Here is a 20,424-nt window from a genome sequence, read left to right on the forward strand (position 1 = left end):
TTGAACCAACATGTGTTAGTCAAGCTGTAGCTCACCCATAGTGGCATGAGGCTATGTCCAGTGAGTTAACAGCTCTGATGCGATATGAAACATGGAATTTGGTCCCTGCTCCTACAAATTGTAACCCAATAGGTTGTAAATGGGTTTTCTGGGTTAAAAGAAAAGCTGATGGCTCAGTAGATCGGTTCAAAGCCAGACTTGTAGCCAAGGGGTACAACCAAAGCCCTAGTCTTGATTATAAAGAAACATTCAGTCCGGTTGTTAAACCTGCTACTATTCGGGCAGTTCTGTCAATTGCTATTATGAATGGTTGGGTGTTAAGACAAATGGATGTCAATAATGTTTTTTTACATGAAAAATTATAAGAAACAGTTTACATGGTGCAACCTCCTGGGTTTAACGATCCTTCAAAAGCTGATTATGTTTGTCGTTTAAAAAAGGTAATCTATAGGCTTAAACAAGCCCCTCGTGCATGGTACTCAGCCTTGAAGAATGTACTTGTTGAGCTTGGCTTTCAGAACTCTAGTGCTGATTCTTCTCTATTCATTTATAAACATGATTTAATCACTTGTTATTTTCTTGTCTATGTTGATGATCTTGTCATCACGGGAAGTGACAAAAAGTTTGTTGGATCCATTATTAAAAAACTGGGTGCTAAGTTTTCATTGAAGGATATGGGCCCTCTCCATTTTTTCCTAGGGGTCGAATGCTTTAACACTTGTGCAAGATTGTTTTTATCACAACACAAGTACATTCGGGATCTACTACAAACAACAAACACATGATTGGATCCAAGGATGTATCAACACCTCTCTCAACCAGTACTTCACTTCATCTGGTAGATGGTACTACAGTTGTGGACAATACTGAGTTTAGGAGAGTAATAGGCAGCCTTCAATATCTGTCTTTAACTCGTCCGGATATTTCTTATGCGGTTAATAAACTTTCACAGTTTATGCACAAGCCGACCATCACTCATTGGACAACAACCAAGAGACTTCTCAGATACTTAAAGCAGACAATATTCCATGGTATTCAACTCAGAAAAACAGCTACTCCTTGCTTAACAACTTATAGTGATGCTGACTGGGCAGGCAACAAAGATGATCGCACTTCAACTTCAGCATATGTCACTTTTCTTGGATCAAATCCCATTTTATGGAGTTCAAAAAAATAAAAAGTTATTGCACGCTCCTCAACAGAAGCAGAATATCGTGCCCTCACAAATGCAGCTTTGGAAACCATGTGGTTGTTAGTTCTCTTTCAAGAACTTGGTTTTTCTCTCAAGGACATGCCTATGCTCCTTTGTGATAATCTTGGTGCAACTCAGTTAAGTTACAATCCAGTCCAACATTCAAGAATGAAACACATTTAGATTGACTTGCACTTTGTGCGTGACTTGGTTCAAAAATGCATCCTTAAAGTTAGTCATGTTCACACTGAAGACCAACTTGCAGATCTCCTGACAAAACCACTCTCAAAGCAGCGCACTGAATATCTAAGGAACAAGATTGGTCTTGCTGATGGCAGCCAAATCTTGCAGGAGCGTATTAAAGAGAATGATAGTGCTGAAAAACAGAGCATCAAACCGAGATCACAGCAACCAAGTTAATGTCGAGATCCTTACCCTTTCTCAAAGAGAATTTAATTCATACGTTACGTTTTTATTCTTTCCTTCTGTAACAGTTGTACATTTTCAAATCTTAGATTTTGTATTATTTCCTAAAATAGGACTCAAGCTTATGTATATATTACACTGATCAAATCAATACAATCTGAGGAAAGTTTTCCATCAATACGCAGTGTCTTGTTTTCTATTTTATACAGCACGGTAGAGTTGAAGGTTTACAACAAAAACTCAAGTCTGAAGGCTTTATAGCAATAGGCAGTAGAGGTAGAAGTACTGATGGTGTGGCTCTTTTCTAGGGTTGGGAAGTGGAGGTTAATCTGATTAATTTTTTGAGCAATCACATACATATCGAAGTTCTGCATAAAGGGGCCTCATTTAAATGGTTGTTCACTAGTTTCTATGGCCACTTGGAAACGAACAAGAGAATAAAGTTAGGATCTACTAAGACTTACCCACAATGAAAGTTCAACCACCATGGATGCATATGGGTGATTTTAACGAGTCTTAGATCAATTGAGAAAAAAAGGGTGGAAATCTGAGATATTAATAACAAATGGTGGAGCTTCAAGCTGTCTTCGGAAATTGTTGCTCGAGTGACCTGGGTTGGAATCAGCAAAGATTTATTTAGTGCAATAATAGATAAGATATTTTCTTCATTGTTATTATGTATATTAAATAATAAAATATACTATTTTCATCAGCTTAAGTTTTTAGGAGAAGTAATGATTTCACATGGTATCAGAATAAAGAATCTAAGTTCGAACCCTGACTCTACACTCTATCCTATTTATTTAAATATTTCACGTGTTGGATTCACACGTAAGGAGGAGTTTTAAGACATAAATTAAATAATAAAATCTACATCTTTTTATCAGTTTAAACTTATGAGATTAGGGTATAGCATGTCTATCAAACAGATCATTTAGACATGGTGAAACATATGTTAAGTTACCGTAAGACGAGCTTAGAGGTTGGAGTATAGAGAATTCTCGCTACTATATTCTCATTGCACCTATTCTCTTGCAAAGTTCTCAACTGTTGTTGTTTATTAAGGAAGCTCAAGAATAATTGAGTGGCTTGTTAGATGAAGATTTGAAGTGGCAAAGGACAAAGGAGCACTGGTTGACAAATGGGGACAGATGTACCAAGTATTTTCATCTATGTGCAAGGCATAGAAAGCATGTTAATAGAATCAGCAAAATAGAAAGTTCAAACGGTGTGTTTGTTCAAAGTTTTGAAGAATTCCATTTCGGTAACTATTTCAGTTGAGGTATTGAAATGGAATATTTCAATACTGATATGTACTAGTGTACCATTTTAGAAATATCTTTATATGTTTCTCTAAATACACACACACACACACAAATATAAAAATGTACGTATTTCATTATAGAGATTTAATGAAACAAAAACCCTTCGAGCCAGTGTCTCCTATAAGGAGCTGTTATTGGAGACGAGCAGGGAGCCGCCACGTAAAGGTTCCTCAAGAAACCGTGGGCGACGCATAGCAGGGGATCAACTCTGCTTCTCTCCCCTTCCCGCTCGAACTCACTCTCCACAGACCTATCCCTCTCCTTCTCGAGTCTCTTCGTCCCTCTCCCCCCTCTCTCTCTCTCTCTCTCTCTCCTTCCCTCTCTCTCACGAAAACCCTAACTCAAAATCCCGAACCTCTCTCTCTCTCTCTCTCTCCCTCATGAAAACGAACCCAAAATCAAGACCTGCAACTTCACCCTCGAGGTCGTCAATACCTGGGTAGTTCACGTCGATGGATGGGTTATTTTCTCTAATCCCTAATTCTTTGTAATCCTTAATTTTTGTAATCCCTAATTTGTAATGATTTGTGTTTTATTGTAGGGTTTTTGGCTTTGATTTCCCATTGTCCGCACAATAACCAACCAGTCAAAATTATGGTCTGTGTTTTGTTATTCTCTAGCTTCCAGTTGTAATCTAGAATGAAAAATTTGTTTGTGCTTGTTGCTGGTTCAAAATACTAAGTTATATAAATGTAAGCTTTGTCTATTTAGATTTTTATGTAACGGTTTTGCTCCTTCTGTAAGTTTGCACGATGCCCGGGCATCACCATTTGTTGTTCATGCAATTGAATACATAAAACATATTCCAAACCCACACCATCCATTTACCATCTGCCTCTGAGGCAACAAGTAGTTGCTCAACTATTACCCCTAAGCCTCAATTTAAATGGTAAAAATATAGGCTGAAAACAGGGGGTGGGGTGGGGGGGGGGGGTGGATTTTTGAATTCTATACCTCTGATAGCACTTTCTTTTCCTTCCAACTTCAAAAAAGTGGAGAAAATATTACTTCATCTATCTAATGGCACTAAAAAGTTTGACATCCTCACTTTCCCACATCCTAAATAATGTCATTTACAAGAATGTCAAAATGTTCAGTGGCAAGCTGTAGCTGTTTGAATAGTTGAGCAACTCATGAATAATTTTAGAGAACTCATGAATGGACTATGAATTGATGAAATTGAAGTATGTTCAGTGGCGACCTGTAGCTGTTTTAATAGTAATCTGATAAAATTATAGTTTTTTTAGGGACTGATTGATCTTTTATTGATTACATTGTTTTATGTTGGGATGAAGGATTTTGGGTGAAATTCGGATAGTGATGATGTTGAGTTACTAACGACTAGAAACTATCCACAAGTTGTAAATGATGAAACTGTGGAAGATCAATGTGATGTAAATGTGGGAGATGACGTGAATTTGGGAGATGAATATGGAGATGGAGTGAATATGGAAGATGGAGATAGAGTCAATTTCATTTCCACTTCTAGTAGTGGACTTTTTGAACCATTCGTTAGGAATGACTTTGATGAAGTTGAGGACGCCCAAGCATTTTACAAGGCGTATGCAAGAGGAAAACTTTTTGCAATGAGGACCAACCATACGCAATTATTGAGAGGGGACATAAAATTAATTGGAGTACACTATGTTTGTATAAGAAAATGATTTAGGTGTGAAAGTCTCAAACAAAAAGAAAGAAAAATTTTCGAACCCGCTGAAACGAAGATTGAGTGTAAATCTACCATGTGTATAAAGGATGGTGAAAGATGGATAGTATGAAAGTTCATACTTGAACACAATCATGAGCTACTTACACCAAAAAGTATCAGTACGCTTCGTGAACATAGAGGAGTGACGCACGTACAAAAAAAATAATTCTCACTTTGAATGAGTCTGGTGTACTGACAAGGAAGATAATGTCGGTGTTAAATAAAGAAACAGATGGTGATTTTAACATTGATTGTATTGGAAAGGACGTCGAAAATTATTTGTGAAATAAAAGAAGAAAATTATTTGAAGAGGGAGATGCACAAATGTTATATGTATACTTTCTTGAACGACAATATAAAGAACCTGAGTTTGTGTGCTCCATGCAGGTCAATGAGAATGAGTGTATGAGAAGCTGTTTTGGGCAGATGCAAGATCAAAGTCTGCATATCAATATTTCGGAGATGTTTTCACGTTTGATGCAACGTACCTCACAAATGTTTATAAGATGTCATTTGTGCCGTTCTCAGGAGTTAATCATCATCACCAAACCATAAAGTTTGGTTGTACGTTGTTAGTTAATGAGACAGCTGAATCCTATATATGGTTACTGAGAGGAAGCAATGCTTGGGCATGCCTCTTCAACCATTATTACTAATGATGACAAAGCCATGACCAAGGCCATTGCAGAGGTACTCCCAAATACAACTCACCGATTGTGCTTGTAGCATATTTTACAAAAATTTCTAGAACATTTGGCACATGTCTATAACAAGTTTCTAGACTTTCAAAAAGAGTTTCATCATTGTATCCATGATACAGTAACATTTGATGAGTTCGAGGAGGAATGAGTTTTAATACTAGTGAAGTATGGTTTAGTACGTAATAATTGGCCGCAAAATCTTTACAACCGAAGGGAGAAGTGGGTTTTGGCTTAGTTGCGAACCACATTTTGTGTCAGTATGTCAACCACCTAGAGGAGCGAGAGCATGAATAAAATTTTCAAGAATTATGTGCGATCGAGCACGATGGTGAGTGACTTTGTGCATCAGTACTGATTACGCCCAAAGTAGTACGCAGTGTTATAGTATACTTCAGGGCGTCAATCCACAGGAAGTTGGAAGAAACACAACAAGACACAAGCTTAAAAGAAAAGATCAAATATAATATGATAAGAATATGAAAATTTTACCTAAAGCACGTAATTGAAATGAGATTAGGGCACATATAAGAAGACAAGTAAAGCTTTGGGCTTCCATCAACCAGATCCAATACTTTGACTTTTTCAATGCAAACTATAGATACACAATTAAAAGTTATAGCACCAAATTTTTAATTGGAAGATATGACATTATATTTATATACTTTATCAAATTTAATTCTAGAATCTATTCTCCATTTACAAACCACAGTTTTCATATATAAAAATGAATAGTGAAAAAAAATCTATTTTTTTAGTGGGATCCACTTTTTACAAAGACATGCATGTGAATTGTCTATTTAAGACTTGTACTCAGTATTATTCATTTTTATAAAATAACTTATAAAATTAGAATAATTCTATTTGAACGTCTTTACACCACACACCGTCCATGTAGCATAATCTAATTTAGAAGATAAATTTCCGAAAGAAAAATGATACTTACAGTCGTGAGTGCACAAGCGTCGTACAGTCGCTTTGAAAAAAGTGAATAAATAAGGGATCCACATGAAAATAAATTAATTTTTTAATAGTAGACCCCACTTTTTTTAAAGCGACTGCACGGTACTTGCGCACTCCATGACTATATGTAGCATTACTCTTTTCGAAAAAGTGACATCATTTTATAAAAGAGTAATATGCTAGATACAGTCATTAACTATGTAAGTGCCGCACAATTCTTTTGAAAAAGAGTAAGGTCCACTATTAAAAAATTAATTTTTTCATGTGAGTCTCATATTTACTCAATTTTTTTCGAAATGAGTGAACGGCGGCGCTTAGGCACTCTATGACTGCAAATATCATTTCTCTTTATAAAAATACTCTATCTTAAAATATTATTGTAAAAAGTAATTCTATGTACAACTGTAATATGCGTAAACGCCGCGAAATCGTTTTGAAAAAGAGTGGGGTTCACTATTAAAAAATTAATTTTTTTCATATGGGTCCCATATTTTATTCACTTTTTTCAAAGTGATTACGTGGTGGTTGCACAATTCACGGTTGCAAATATCTTTTCTCTATTGTAAAATATATGGGTAGTGCTACTATGCCGCTCAGGTTTGACCACTAGGTGTGTCTTTTAGTGCAAATTGCATTTTTTTTTTTTAAACTTTTTCTTTCAAACATTTTTTTAACATTTTTAAAGTATAAAACATACTAATATACTAATAGTCACTTCTTTAACTATTAATTAAAAATATTAAAAAAGAAAATATATGAGTTATCAAATTGAAAGAATCAAGGCGACATAGCGTATTTTTTAAAGAGAAAAAATATTTGCAACCGTGAATTATGCAACCGCTGCCTAATCATTTTGAAAAAAGTAATAAAAATATGAGACCCACATGAAAAAAATTAATTTTTTAATAGTAGACCCTACTTTTTTTTTAAAACGATTATGCGGCATTACGCACTTCACGGTTGTATGTAAAATTACTATTTTCTAAAATATATTTTGTTAAAGAGCTTTGATACTCATCATTTTCAAACACCACACATCACATATTATATTTTTTTATTTATTTTTATTTTTTTTAATTTTTGTTGATTTTATTATTTTTAAACTAATTAAAATTTTCTACTTATTATCCATATAACATATATTTAATAGGAGAAAAAAATATGATATATATAATACGTGGAAATGATGAACAAAATTTTTCTCTGTTAAAAATATTTTGCTTGACTATCATTGGTTAGGCCGGCCCTAAACAAGCACATGCCGACTCTCACAAGCGTCAAGTGACGTGGCCCTTCATGACACCCAGGAAGTCAGGAACGTAGGAAACTAACCGTATACAAACCGCACCACAAAGCCTTACGCGTGGATGAATGCTCAAATGTCTCTTACTCTCTCATGAATTTCTAACTGCCTCTCGTTCCCAAGTTTTCTAGGGTTCTACTCCTGTTTCTAATTATCTCATATCATTCTCAAATCTCTTCCCCAGACCCTAATCTAGTTGTCTCCCTCTTTCTTTCTTCACCGAATCCTAATCTTGTTTCGAGGATTTTCGGTCGCAATGCCGCCTCCGATCAAATCTGGCAGGCCGGTAAGGAACGCCGACTCCGACGAGTCGGAGACGCCGTCCAACAATTTATGGGTGGGTAACCTGGCGAGCGACGTCACCGACTCGGATCTCATGAACCTGTTCGCCAGGTACGGTGCGCTCGACAGCGTCACCACCTACTCGTTGCGGAGCTACGCCTTCGTCTTCTTCAAGCATATCGAGGACGCCAAGGCTGCCAAGGAAGCTTTACAAGGGGTCGAGCTGCGCGGTAACCCGGTTAAGATCGAGTTTGCTCGTCCGGTTTGTTCTGATCTCTGGGTCTCGTTAGATTTATTTGGCTTTTGCTATTTTTTTCTTTATGGACTTGTGAGTTCTTGTAATTTAATTTGTTTAAAATCATAATTTGTGCATTTTTGTGCGTTTCAACTTTCAATCCCGAGATTCGTTCTCAGATCCCTAAAAGAATAATGGTTTTGGGGTAAATGATAATTGGGTAACCAGGAAATTAGGTTCAATTCAATTTTTTGATGCATTTACTGGGATCAAAACTGCACTTTTATTTAAAAATTACATAAGAAATGAAGCGTGAGTTGGTTTTAAACCAAAAGCGGAAAGAAAAGAAAGTAAAAGAAAACTAGTAAAATCAATTTGCGGGTTATTCGAGGCAGGAAACGTGAGTTTTACCTGTCTCAATTACCGAAACATTTTTGGTTTATGCGACTTCGAGTTCGAACTATCAAATTACGATCGAGATTTAGGAACAAGCTAGATGTTTGAACTTTACATGGAAGTACGCCAATCGAAGGTGGCTCATGCTTCTCACAATCCGTCTTCTATGGTTGGGAGTAATTCGACAATATCTTCATATCAATTGTGGATCATAATGAATTGGGAGACGTCTGTCTTATTTATTGTAGTATTAGTTGATAGCACTAAGTTTCACAAATGATTCCCAGTGAAGCCCGAGAACAAGAGGATGCCAAACGTTCGTGTGAATTATGCAGTACGTTTGCTACTTAATGGTTAGGCTCATTAAAATGTGCTAATCGAAACGGCTGAGATTTCAAATTTGAACTGCAATAATCAGTAGTTCTTAGCTAGCATGGACCGATGCAGGAAGTTGAAACTTGGCAAGGATTGGTTGATGACCTAAACTTTTCCTGCCATGAACCAGGTTTCATCCCTGAGATAGTTTTTTGAAGGAAGTTCCTGATGTGAGTTTGCTACCCTTTTTCTAAGTCAATGAAAGCAATAAATAGAATGACTTTTTTTTATCTGATTATGCAAACCCTAGGATGTAGAGATGGTGCACTCAAATGAGGATGTGAGGATCAAATCAAGGCAAAACGTTCCCTCAAGTAAATAGACTAAAATAGAAGAACATGAATTTCTGTATGGTCTGCTGATCAGTGCTATGCAACGGTATAAACCGGACGTGTTGGGTTTGACACTGCCCATTCAATTCTTGAGGACATCAAACTAAGATAATTTTTCTTGAATTATTCGAGATATACCTGCGGGAAATTCCTTACCGAAGGCCTGGTCAATTTCGGGATTAGTTGTAAGAAAAATGCTAACTGTATTTAAGAAAAACTTACTTCTTCATGTGTCAGCTATTGATATGTAGAAAAGTTTGAATTTCAAAAGAAAACCGACAAAATGAGTCTTATACGTTAAATTGTAAGTAAAATTATAAGTACACGTATCATTACTCAGTTGAAACTTTGTTTGGACAACTAGTGGCAATAAGAAAAATGTTTTCTTTAAATTTCTAGCCAGCCACATGAATCTTAACTTTATTAAGTTAAGCTTTTTTATTTCTTGAATTAAGTTGTGCTTGCTCTGCTTTTTCTAAATTTTCGATATTGGGGTCCAACCACTGATTTGTACTTTATTTGGAGACGATGATATGATACTCATGTTTTATCATGTGACGTCAAGTCATTTAAATTGCTTATTTAAACATTTATTTTAAAAAACATGGCATTCTATTATAAGATGGAAGTATCATGTGACTGTACTTTAGGTTGTTACCTGATAATTACTTAGTCAGAGAAGGAATGTAGCAAGGAAAGATGATGTAAACTTCTTTCTTTTTTTTTGATAGTTAAAGATGATGTAAACTTCTTGTTAGCTTGTTCATGAATAATGGGTTTAAGGCTATACAGATAGTTTTATTTCTGACTTAAGTACCTTTGTTTGAGCCTTGCGTTTCAAATTCAGTCTTGAGCTTATAAGATTCCTTCCATTAAAAGGCTCCATGCTGGCTTTTGAGTTTATCATACCTTTTACTGTACTTCACTTTGATGCCTATAATTATTCTTGCCATTGTAACAAAAAACATGATCTCGTTGCATAAGTCTTTTGCTACCCACCAAATGAGACTGAAAAAGAGCTTACTTAATGCCCCCACCCCTCTTAAAATAAAAAAATAAAAAATAAAAAACTTTGAGGAAGTGTTAAATTACATTTAACCCTAGTGCAAAAGCTGAGAATTCTTCAATTATGCTGAACCAATAAGAAGAATTCTTAAATATGAATGCAATATCTTTTCTTTACGTGGCACGATCTATATATTGGGAGCATCCTTTTTCAACTTGAAAGAATGCTTGCAAGAGTTGTATCTATGAGGTATCTTGATTGTGGAATAAAGGCCTGTAAACAATTTATTTTCCACAAGCCTGGTTATCCTTTGTTGTTTTGCTAAGTTCAAACCTGTTTATTCAGAGTCTCTATTAGATCTGCATCCACTCTAGTCAGGCCTGAGAATGTTTGTATATAATTTTACCTTTGGTGATTGTAAGACATCTGCAAGTTACCATTAATGAGATCATTTGTGCATATTTTCATCATACTTCTTTAGAAATAGCAACACTTGAACCCCTAGATGCGTCTTTACCTTGCACATTAATTTTCTTATTCATTCGCCTCCATGGTCTTGATGTTTGACCTGATGTATTAGGCATCTTTATCTCTAAAAGATATGTGCATCTGCCTGCACAGGCTGATTAAAGCATGACGTTAGTTGCTCACAGATTAGTAATACTAGTTTCTTTCCCTCTGGAGCAAGTAGTATGATTTTCTTTTGACACCAATTTGATCTTTTTTCCTCATATATAGTATTTTGTTTCTCTCTAAGTTTTCTAAATGCCTAGCAATTGAAACATGCAATCCTGTGATGTTTGTAAATATCTTACAAAATCCTGCTTTGCAGGCAAAACCTTGTAAGAGTCTATGGGTCGGTGGAATTAGCCCAACGGTTTCAAAGGAAGATTTGGAAGAAGAATTTCATAATTTTGGTAAAATTGAGGATTTTAAGTTCCTTAGAGACCGCAATACTGCATTTGTTGAATACCTTAGATTGGAAGATGCTTCCCAAGCCATGAGAAATATGAATGGGAAGCGTTTAGGTGGTGACCAGATACGTGTGGATTTCCTTCGGTCACAGCCCTCAAGAAGAGTAAGTCTTATTTAGTTACTTTATTGTATTTTTGAGATATTGTAGTATTAACGAGATTCATTATGATAGCTGCCATTGTGTGAGGTTTTTCGAGTTGGCACAGAACTTGAAAAGAGTTGCTTAGTTGTGATGCTTGGATTTTAAAAGTTGGGAAGTTTTTGATGAATAGTGAAGAAATGGAGTTGAGATGAAAAGCTTTATCTGTTTTTGAAAGTGTGGGTCCCACCGTAAATTGATGTGTTTTTATATTAAAATAATATAATTTTAATCAAGAAGTGTGAAATATGTTGAGCCGACGGTTTTGTATGTTTGGGAAGAAGTATGGAAAAAACTTTTACTGTATACCAAAAATTAATCTCCTGTAGACAAAAGTCTCCTATTCAAGCATGCACTTACTTGCATGAAGGTTAAAAGAACTCAAAACCAGAATTAAACTGAAATGTTTAAAATCCTGAAACTATAAACCAAAGCTGGCCGAATCTTAAATAGAACCGGACCGAACTGGCCGGTCTGGTTTGGTTGATCAGTTTGGTTTCACGGTTTTTTTACCACCATAATTGTGATTTCTCTTTTCTTTTGATGTCATTCTGAAATGAGCTCATATGTTTATGCCAACAGGAACAGTGGCTTGACTCCAGAGATGGGCAGTTTCTGGGCAGAAGCATGGTACCTGCTGATTCCCATTTAGGTCCTAAAAGGCAACTGGTGAGTTTCAACCTGAGAATTCTGTCATGCTAAATTAGTTGAGTTTTCTTTATTTATGATGCCTTTGAGGCCATGTGTCTCTGAGGAATTGTGTTGACTGATTGCGTCACATGAGATCTAGTAAACCACTCAGTGGTGGACTAAATCACTTGTTAAGTTGGAACTGTCAGTGGTTTTGTGGGAGGTATCTTGACAGTAGATAGTAATCTTCTTTTAGAATTGCAGGTGTTTTCTATTGCACCCACCTTTTCAATTGGGTTACTTTTTCTAAATATGTGTTGTCATGTTGCAGCATCCTCAATCTTCTGGGGGGCGAAAAGGAGATGGACAGCCCAGTAATGTTTTGTGGATAGGTTACCCTCCTTCTGTTCAGATTGATGAACAAATGCTCCATAATGCCATGATTTTATTTGGTGAAATTGAAAGAATTAAGAGTTTTCCTTCAAGACACTATTCCTTTGTGGAATTTAGGAGTGTGGATGAAGCCCGGCGTGCAAAGGAGGGGTTGCAAGGCCGGCTTTTTAACGATCCTCGAATAACCATTATGTTTTCGAGCAGTGACCTGGCACCTGGCAAAGATTACCCTGGTTTGTATCCTGCCACTAAAGGGCCAAGGCCAGAGATATTTCTTAATGAACCTCCATTTCGACCTGCACAGGTGGATATGTTTGGTCATAATCGTCCTGTGGCATCAAATAATTTTCCTGGACCATTACAAACTTTGCCAGTGAGGCCATTTGATCGTCAAGGTAGTCTTGAACCTCCATTTTCAGGCCCAGAATTTGATGATTTGGCCTCTCATCCTAATTTTCAGGATGCTAATCCGAAAAATGTGATGGGTTCAAACTGGAAAAGGCCATCTCCTGCACCTGGGATGCTCCCTTCTCCTGCACCAGGTATTAGACCGTCCACAAGATCTGCATCTGGTGCTTGGGATGTATTTGACATAAATCAGTTTCAGACAGATTCTAAGAGGTCAAGGATAGATGAAGCTTTGCCCATTGATGATGTTTCTTTTCCTTTGAGAAGGATTGATGACCGTGGGCTTGCGATGGATCAATCATATGGGCTTGGTCCAGTAACTGATGGAGGTGCCTCTAATAATTTTGCAAATGTTCAAGGGAAGAGCAGCCTTAGTCCTGTTGGTGCCAGGCTCATGGCTGGGGGACCTGGTCGGGGTCATGTTGAGAATGATTACATATGGCGTGGTATTATTGCTAAGGGGGGAACACCTGTTTGTCAAGCCCGTTGTGTGCCTATAGGAAAAGGAATAGAGACTGGGATGTGAGTATACTTTCCCTTTTCTAGTTTTCAGTCTTTGGCGTCATTTATGTCTTTGTTTAGGATACTTTGCCTAGATTTTCATGATTCTCTTGTTTCCCTCCCTTCTTCTTAGATAGGTGTTAACTCTTGTATACGCCCTGTGTACCTGGGCTAAGCCTATTCTCATTAATATAATATAATCGTTTACCTATAAAAAAAAAAAAAAGTTTAGGATATTGTGCTAGTAGTTTCTACTTATTCGATTTCTCACCTTGCTCACCCCTAAGTATTTGATGATGCACATTATTTTAGAACCTGAGAGATCTTTTTGGAATTTGAGATGCTTCAGTTAGATTTTTTTTTTTGACAAGTGCTTCAGTTAGATTTTAAATGGTTGTATCTAAATAGGCAATTCTCTTGTATACATCCTGTGTACCTTGGCGTGTCTTTTGCAAACACTTTTTTACAGTATTTTGTCCAATATCTTTTTTTAGTGTGCTATATAGTTTTGGAAGTTGTAATATGTGGGAGCATAAATCTATCTCTGAACTTTATAGGCCCCATGAAATTGGCTGCAACTTTTTTAAATGAAGTGTTTATAGTTTTATTTATCTCACAAGTCAGTCTCTCACACACACATATAACTTGCATTTATCTGTAATGTACAAGAAGTTTCTTGGTCCTTCATTGTTTGTCCTGATATCTCGGGAACATTAAAATTTTCTTCTTTTTTAACACGTGCATCTTTTCCTATCTGATTTTCACACCCTCAATTTTGGAAATCAGAGATTTCTTTCTCACTTGATACAAACTGCTTTTACCAAAATTTCATGTCTGGTAGCTCTTATTTATGTGAGAATTTTTTTTTTCTTTTGCAGTCCTGAGGCAGTTAATTGCTCAGCCAGAACGGGATTGGATATGCTCACAAAACACTATGCTGATGCCATTGGGTTTGATATTGTTTTCTTCTTGCCAGACAGTGAAGATGATTTTGCTTCGTACACTGAATTCCTTCGCTACCTGGGTGCCAAAAACCGTGCAGGTGTTGCCAAGTTTGATGATGGGACCACCTTATTTTTGGTACCTCCATCAGACTTCTTAACTAATGTTTTGAAAGTCGCAGGACCTGAACGTCTATATGGTGTGGTTCTCAAGTTTCCGCAACAAGTTCCTACTGGAACATCTACACCGCAACAATCATATCATCCCGTCCCCTCATCTCATTACATAGACAGACAGCAGATTCCTTCTCGTGCAGAGTATGGTGTAACCTCTTCAAAGGAGGAACAAGTTTTGCCAATGGATTATAACAGGGTTTTGCATGAGGAATCGAGTCTTCCTCCTAAATCAGTTTTCCCAGTTACAAATGAGTCCCCTGCAATGCTGTCAGTACCCCAAGAATACACTTCTAATAATGCAACTGCAGTGGCCCAACCTGGAGTAACATTAAGCCCCGAGCTTATTGCTACTCTAGCATCCTTACTGCCTCCAAACACACAGTCTTCTGCTTTAGAAAGTGCAAAGCCTGAAATAGGCTCATCCTCTGTCAGGCCTTCAATTCCACCTCAAGTCGCATCTGATAAAGAGACCCCATCTCAAGACTGGAGACAAGATCATCAAACTTCTGACCATACTGGTCATTCTTTGCAACAGTTGAGGAGTCAGTTTAATCCTCAAATGCAAAACCTATCTCAGTATCAGCCTTACCCACTCGTCTCAAGCACACCAGGCCATAGTGCACCATTGGTACTTGGTGGTGCCCAAATTCAGGACTCTTCTTTCAGCCTGCCCCGACAAGGTGCTATTTTGCCTCGGCCTTTGAATCAAAATGGACAGGTTGCTGCTTCTTCCCAAGCGAGACACCAGTATCAACTTGAAATTCCTGCCAGTGGTCAGAGAGGCTACGGGATGGTTCATGGAATGGAGGCTTCTGGGTTATACAGCTTGCCAAATTTTCAGCAAACAAATGCTCCTTTGTCCTCATCTGGGCAGGCTCACGGTTCACTTCATTCCCAACCGGTAACGTTACCAGCTGAAAAAGTGAGCTCAGAGCTTCCCAGCCAGGTGCAGCAGCTTCAATCTGCACTCTTTGGCAATTCCCAGGGCACGCCAGATGTTGAGGTTGATAAGAACCAGCGCTACCAGTCAACGCTACAGTTTGCTGCTAGCCTTCTTCAACAGATACAGCAGCAGCAGCAGCAAACGACCACCCAGGCAGGACGAGGGTCTGGAAATCAACAATGAGGTAATTCCTCCTTATACGAGTAATATAATTCAATTCATAAATCTTTTATGTTTTTGAGAAATTCTATCTGCTCTTGTTTAGAGGTTGTGGTTTGTTGGCCAAGTTAAGTTGTGTATTTCCTTTCCTTTTTTTTTTTTTTTTTTTGGCATAAGATAAACGTTTGGGTCAGTTTTTATTTTAATTTTTTGCTTCATAGTTTTAGGTCAGGTTTCAGACACCCCTTTGCTAGAAAAATCAAATCGATATGCTCTCCTCCCCCCCACCCCGAATTTTCTAAAATCATTTTTTTATTTTTATTTTCATTTTTATTGTTATAAAAAAGTATTTGTTATTACTTATATAAAAAAAGAATTTGTTATTGAAAAAATTTTCTTTTTTCCAAATTTCCTGCATGTGGCATACACGTTACATGTTCATGTTGAACACTTATTGGTGTTGACATAGTATTTCTAGCGTTTTGCTGACGGGGATTGATTTCAGTGATTTGATCAATAGCAAAAATACAGAGAAAAAATTCAATTTTGGAGTTTAGGGACCAATCTGCCGTTAAGCAAACCACATGGACTATTTCTTTTATGCAGATAGTACTTTTATTTACTTAGTTTCTCTGGCCAGGCATAGAGCTTATAGTCTCTTTTTTTCTTTCTGTTATAAATTTTTAGTGGGGTTTTTGTTCTTATGGTGTGTTCTTGTGGTCAATGTGCATTTTCTGTGTGTTTTACCCCTCAAATGTGTGTTTAAGATGACCACAGCATTGCGTGGAGTGGTTAGTGTGCTATACAGTATTATGCTACCTTGCTCTAGCGCTGTTGGGTGATATCTATTATTAAAATTTTAATTGCTTTTTTTATTGCATTTAGTTTCAATATTTAAGATATCATTGCTGGGAAGAATGTTATATATTTCTCTGTTATTTGGTATATTTTATCAATATCGAGTTGCTGCAATTGCATTCACGTGCCTAGTAGCTTATACCTGTAATTTATAGCTTTTGTGTGACATATGCAGCCGTTTTTTGTGATGTGTCTGTGATTACTTAGTACATGAATTTATGGTGAGCATTTAGAAAAATTTGTCAATTTGTAACTGTGAAATGTAACTTCAGTGGAGTTCGTTGAACTTAATTTTGAAGACTATTTTAGGATATGCCTAGTAAATTTATATTTTTGAATACAAAGTAATGGATATTCACCAGTACCTTACCACTTCAAAACTTTGATCTGGGGTTGCCTATTGAAAGCGTGGATTAGTGTCACGTGATTCTGGAATTTCACCCTACTATTTTTTGCCCTTTAAGGAGGCCGTTCATAAACAATAAATCTTGTAATGAATGATTTAAGTGTTTGCGCAAAACTTTTGAAGATTGAACCTAAAGATTACATCTTAATATCGAGTTATAAATCTAGGAAAATGCTAGTTGAATCTATAAAAGTGACCAATAAAAGTGATCGATGACTTATTTATTTATTTATTTATTTATTTAATGGTTAAGAAAGTGAATATTAATGAATTGATATTTTTTTTTCTATTTTTAAAAAATATTTTAAGATATATAAAAAATGATTAAAGAAAAAGAAGAAAAAAATAAAAAAAGTACATTTAAACTTATCGGTTGAATTCTTAGGTTGAATAATCGGTTCCTGTAGCACTACCCATAAATCTAATATGTGCCTACACCAAGGGTTCCTGTGTTAATGTGATATACAAGCTCTCTTAAAAAGACGAAAGAACTTGAGGAAGTCAACCCTCCAATTTAGGTTAACTTATCGATTTTTTGTCAGCTACAAAACTCAAACTCAGACCTCCGTTATACTACATATTATGAAATAGTAATAAAGAAATGCAGGGATTATTATTCTGGACCGGAGGCAAACTTAGTATAACTAACGTGCAAGTGCAATAGAGTGAAGAACGAAAGACATGTTAACTGATGGCGGTGCACAAGAAATGGGGTCCTTCATAAAAATGAGTTGGGTTTGTACTTTTAAAAGAAACTTATAATACCAATAATTTCAATATCTAGAATGGTGTTCCCAATTAAGAAGGTGGTGACATCAATTGCATCGTGTCACTTATGGCACGACTTATCGTCCATCAATCCCTGACTAGATGCTTAAGCAAATAACTCGAGTTTCTTATTTCCTGTATACTTCTTGTGTACATGGGCTGTCTAGTTTCATTCCATCAATAAAGTTTCTTATGAAAAAAAAAAAAAAAAAACACTAGTACTTAAGCAAATAACTCGGGCTCTTCATTGCTTAGGATAAACACAATCAGTTTGCTTAATTTTGCAATCTTCTTTGCATATTTTCCCCTTGTTGCTATTGCTTGGAATTAGCACAATCGGTTAGCTTAATCTTTGCAATCTTCTTTGCATATTTATTTCTTCTTCATAATCATTGTTACTACGACCCGTTCCCAGTCCATCTTAAAAACTTGTCAGCATTAGGATGTCTGAAAGTCGAAGATGACATGGATCATGAGGAAATGTTAAAAGTGATGATTCTGTGACTAGGTTCACAACAAAAGTATGATAAGACTGTAAAATCTTAATGATTATCTCGTCCGATCTAATATTGAAAACTCCCAAGGGAATGAAAATGGCATCCAACACGAAACAGGCCTGTATGTCAGCTTAAGTTTGGAAAACTGGGTGAGCAGAGTGTGTGTGTGTGGTACTGATCTGTTGTTTCCAATGAAATTTATGTTCCTAAGGTTTACGTCTACTTTTCTGGACAAAACCTAATGTCCAGAAAATGTCATTCAAAGGAGTCAACTCCGCAAGACCATGGATCCGAAACACCAGATCCTAGTGCAAGATGTATATGAAACGCTTTCTAATTCACGTGTTGGGTTTAATTAAAGGGATCAAAATGTGTTTCTAATTTGTGTTTGGTTCGCAGAACATTCGATAATCGATACGTAGGTTGGAGGGATGTCAATGGTGGTCGTGTACATATCATATATGTTTAAACCGACTCCTTACCCTTTTCAACATTTGACGTTTTTCTAATCTATCCCAAGTGTGGAAGCGAGGCTTTTGAATTGGACCTACATGTATATCTTCTGCTTTTATTATATCTTCTCCTTCCGTCAATAGATGATAGGACTGCTGAGTTGAAACTGGATCCTAAAATACAGCATAAAAAAGTAGTGTATTTAGGTATGGTTGGTTGGTTCTTCTAAAATTATAATTCGGAACCTCTTGATTATTTGGCTTATCCGTCTGCGTGATCAGGTAAAAGTTGTTTCGACAATGCAGCGCGAGTCATTCTTCTGCGCTTTCTCCGCTCTACATTTTTTTTTTTTAATTTTTTCTGGGTCTGTTTAGTTGTTAATTTATTAGACAGGCAACCATTAATACTTACCATAAAGTAATTAGTTATGGTAGTTATTAAACATGGCACCATAAATTAAACAACATAACCTCCAACCTCCTCCCTCGTGAAAATACTTAGTAAAAAGAATACATAAAGAATACATAAAGGTAGTTATTAAGCAGTTATGCCTGTAATAGTCTAACTGGTCAAATGGGGTTGTGCAAGCAAGCTGCTTTACACTCGATTCTTTCATTTTTTTTTTTTTAAATCTTTATATTAAAAAGGGCATCAGAAATATTGAATTGAAGCGACTGTTCTATCCAAAATTCCCTAACAGCCCTCTGCTGCTTTTATTCATCCTTTTTTTGGTTCCCTTTCACGGTGTAGGTGCTCGTGCTTTCCTTTTTCGGAAATGGGCTTTAATCGTCATCTACGTAAGTTTGGAATTCGGAATGAGACAGGAAGAGGGAGGAAGCTATGGCAAAGCGAGAATGGTTTTTAAAGATGAATTGTTGGTGAATGATGCTTGTACTAGTTCTCAAGTTAACGTGGCTCCTCCACCTTTTCTACGTCTGTTTGGAACCCCAGACTTGTACGATAGGGTCTCTTACTTAAATAGCCTTTTCCTTTTGTGATGTTGTTCTGTTTGCTTCACAATCCAGCCCCTTTTTTCTTTTTCTAATTTTACCAGTTTACTCTCTCTCTCTCTCTCTCTCTCTCTCTCTCTCACAATATGTGGAGAAGCTTTTTTCACCAGTTATTAGTTGAAACTTGAAAGCCACTCATTTGAACATCTTTCGTTTTTTCAGCTTTTATGTTTTTTCTGGTCACTCGAATATCGTACCCTTGAAAGATGGAGCGGATTTGTTATTAAAGTTATCCAGTTGAAGGTTCTCTCTCTCTTTTATTAACTTATCATTTATAGAGACGCTGTTGGGGGTTTCGATGTTGTTAATAAGAGAGATGTTATTTGTATACACTAAACAATACGATAACAATGATTGTAAACCAAATGATATATTTTTTTTAAAATAAGAGATGAGGAAAAACCATCGTTGTTATGAAAGTGTAAAATGTTGAATAAAATATAACAAACTTTCCTTTGATCCTATAGTTGTTGTGGGGCATTGCGTTTGTGGGCATGATTAAGATATAATAGGAAAATAGTTATTTTATTTTCAAGCAGGTATGTAGAGCATACCATCCACATTATTTAAATGTTAAGATTTAATCTGTAGGATTTAAAATTAAAAAAATTAACTTTAATCAAATCATGTCATGTATGTACTCTACTAGATGTTCTTTATACACTAGTTTAAGAATATATTTTGCAAATTAAATCTTGTCATTTAAGTTATGTGCATGGTGTGCTCCACACACTAGCTTAAACTCTTATTTATTGAGTCTTGTTTTATTTATATTAAGCATGAAGAAGTCTGATAGATGGCAATAAACAATTACGGGGAATATAGAGGAGGATGCAAAGAAGCATGCTGTGATAGACAATGACCATTTTTTATTCATTGGGTGTGTATTTAGTTGACCATACAAGTAGAGGGGACGAAATCTTGA

General features: G+C 36.3%; 1 protein-coding gene across 4 annotated transcripts; it reads left to right on the plus strand.

The window, feature by feature from the left end:
- The first annotated feature begins 7,618 nt into the window (after positions 1-7,618).
- On the plus strand, positions 7,619-19,746 carry LOC121250209 (flowering time control protein FPA-like). Of its 4 annotated transcripts, none has more exons than XM_041149251.1 (6): positions 7,620-8,159; positions 11,074-11,319; positions 11,938-12,024; positions 12,317-13,308; positions 14,166-14,329; positions 14,411-16,729. In XM_041149251.1, exons 1-6 carry the CDS (start codon positions 7,872-7,874, stop codon positions 15,529-15,531), a joined length of 2,898 nt encoding a protein of 965 aa, XP_041005185.1. In that variant the 5' UTR covers positions 7,620-7,871; the 3' UTR covers positions 15,532-16,729. The 4 variants fall into 4 exon arrangements, with proteins under 4 accessions (XP_041005194.1, XP_041005185.1, XP_041005178.1 ...); XM_041149244.1 differs by adding an exon at positions 19,240-19,746 and having other exon boundaries at positions 7,622-8,159; positions 14,166-15,532; XM_041149236.1 differs by having other exon boundaries at positions 7,622-8,159; positions 14,166-16,729.
- The last annotated feature ends 678 nt before the right edge of the window (positions 19,747-20,424 follow it).

This window comes from Juglans microcarpa x Juglans regia, chromosome 1D (genome assembly GCF_004785595.1).
Source record: "Juglans microcarpa x Juglans regia isolate MS1-56 chromosome 1D, Jm3101_v1.0, whole genome shotgun sequence".
NCBI lineage: Eukaryota > Viridiplantae > Streptophyta > Magnoliopsida > Fagales > Juglandaceae > Juglans > Juglans microcarpa x Juglans regia.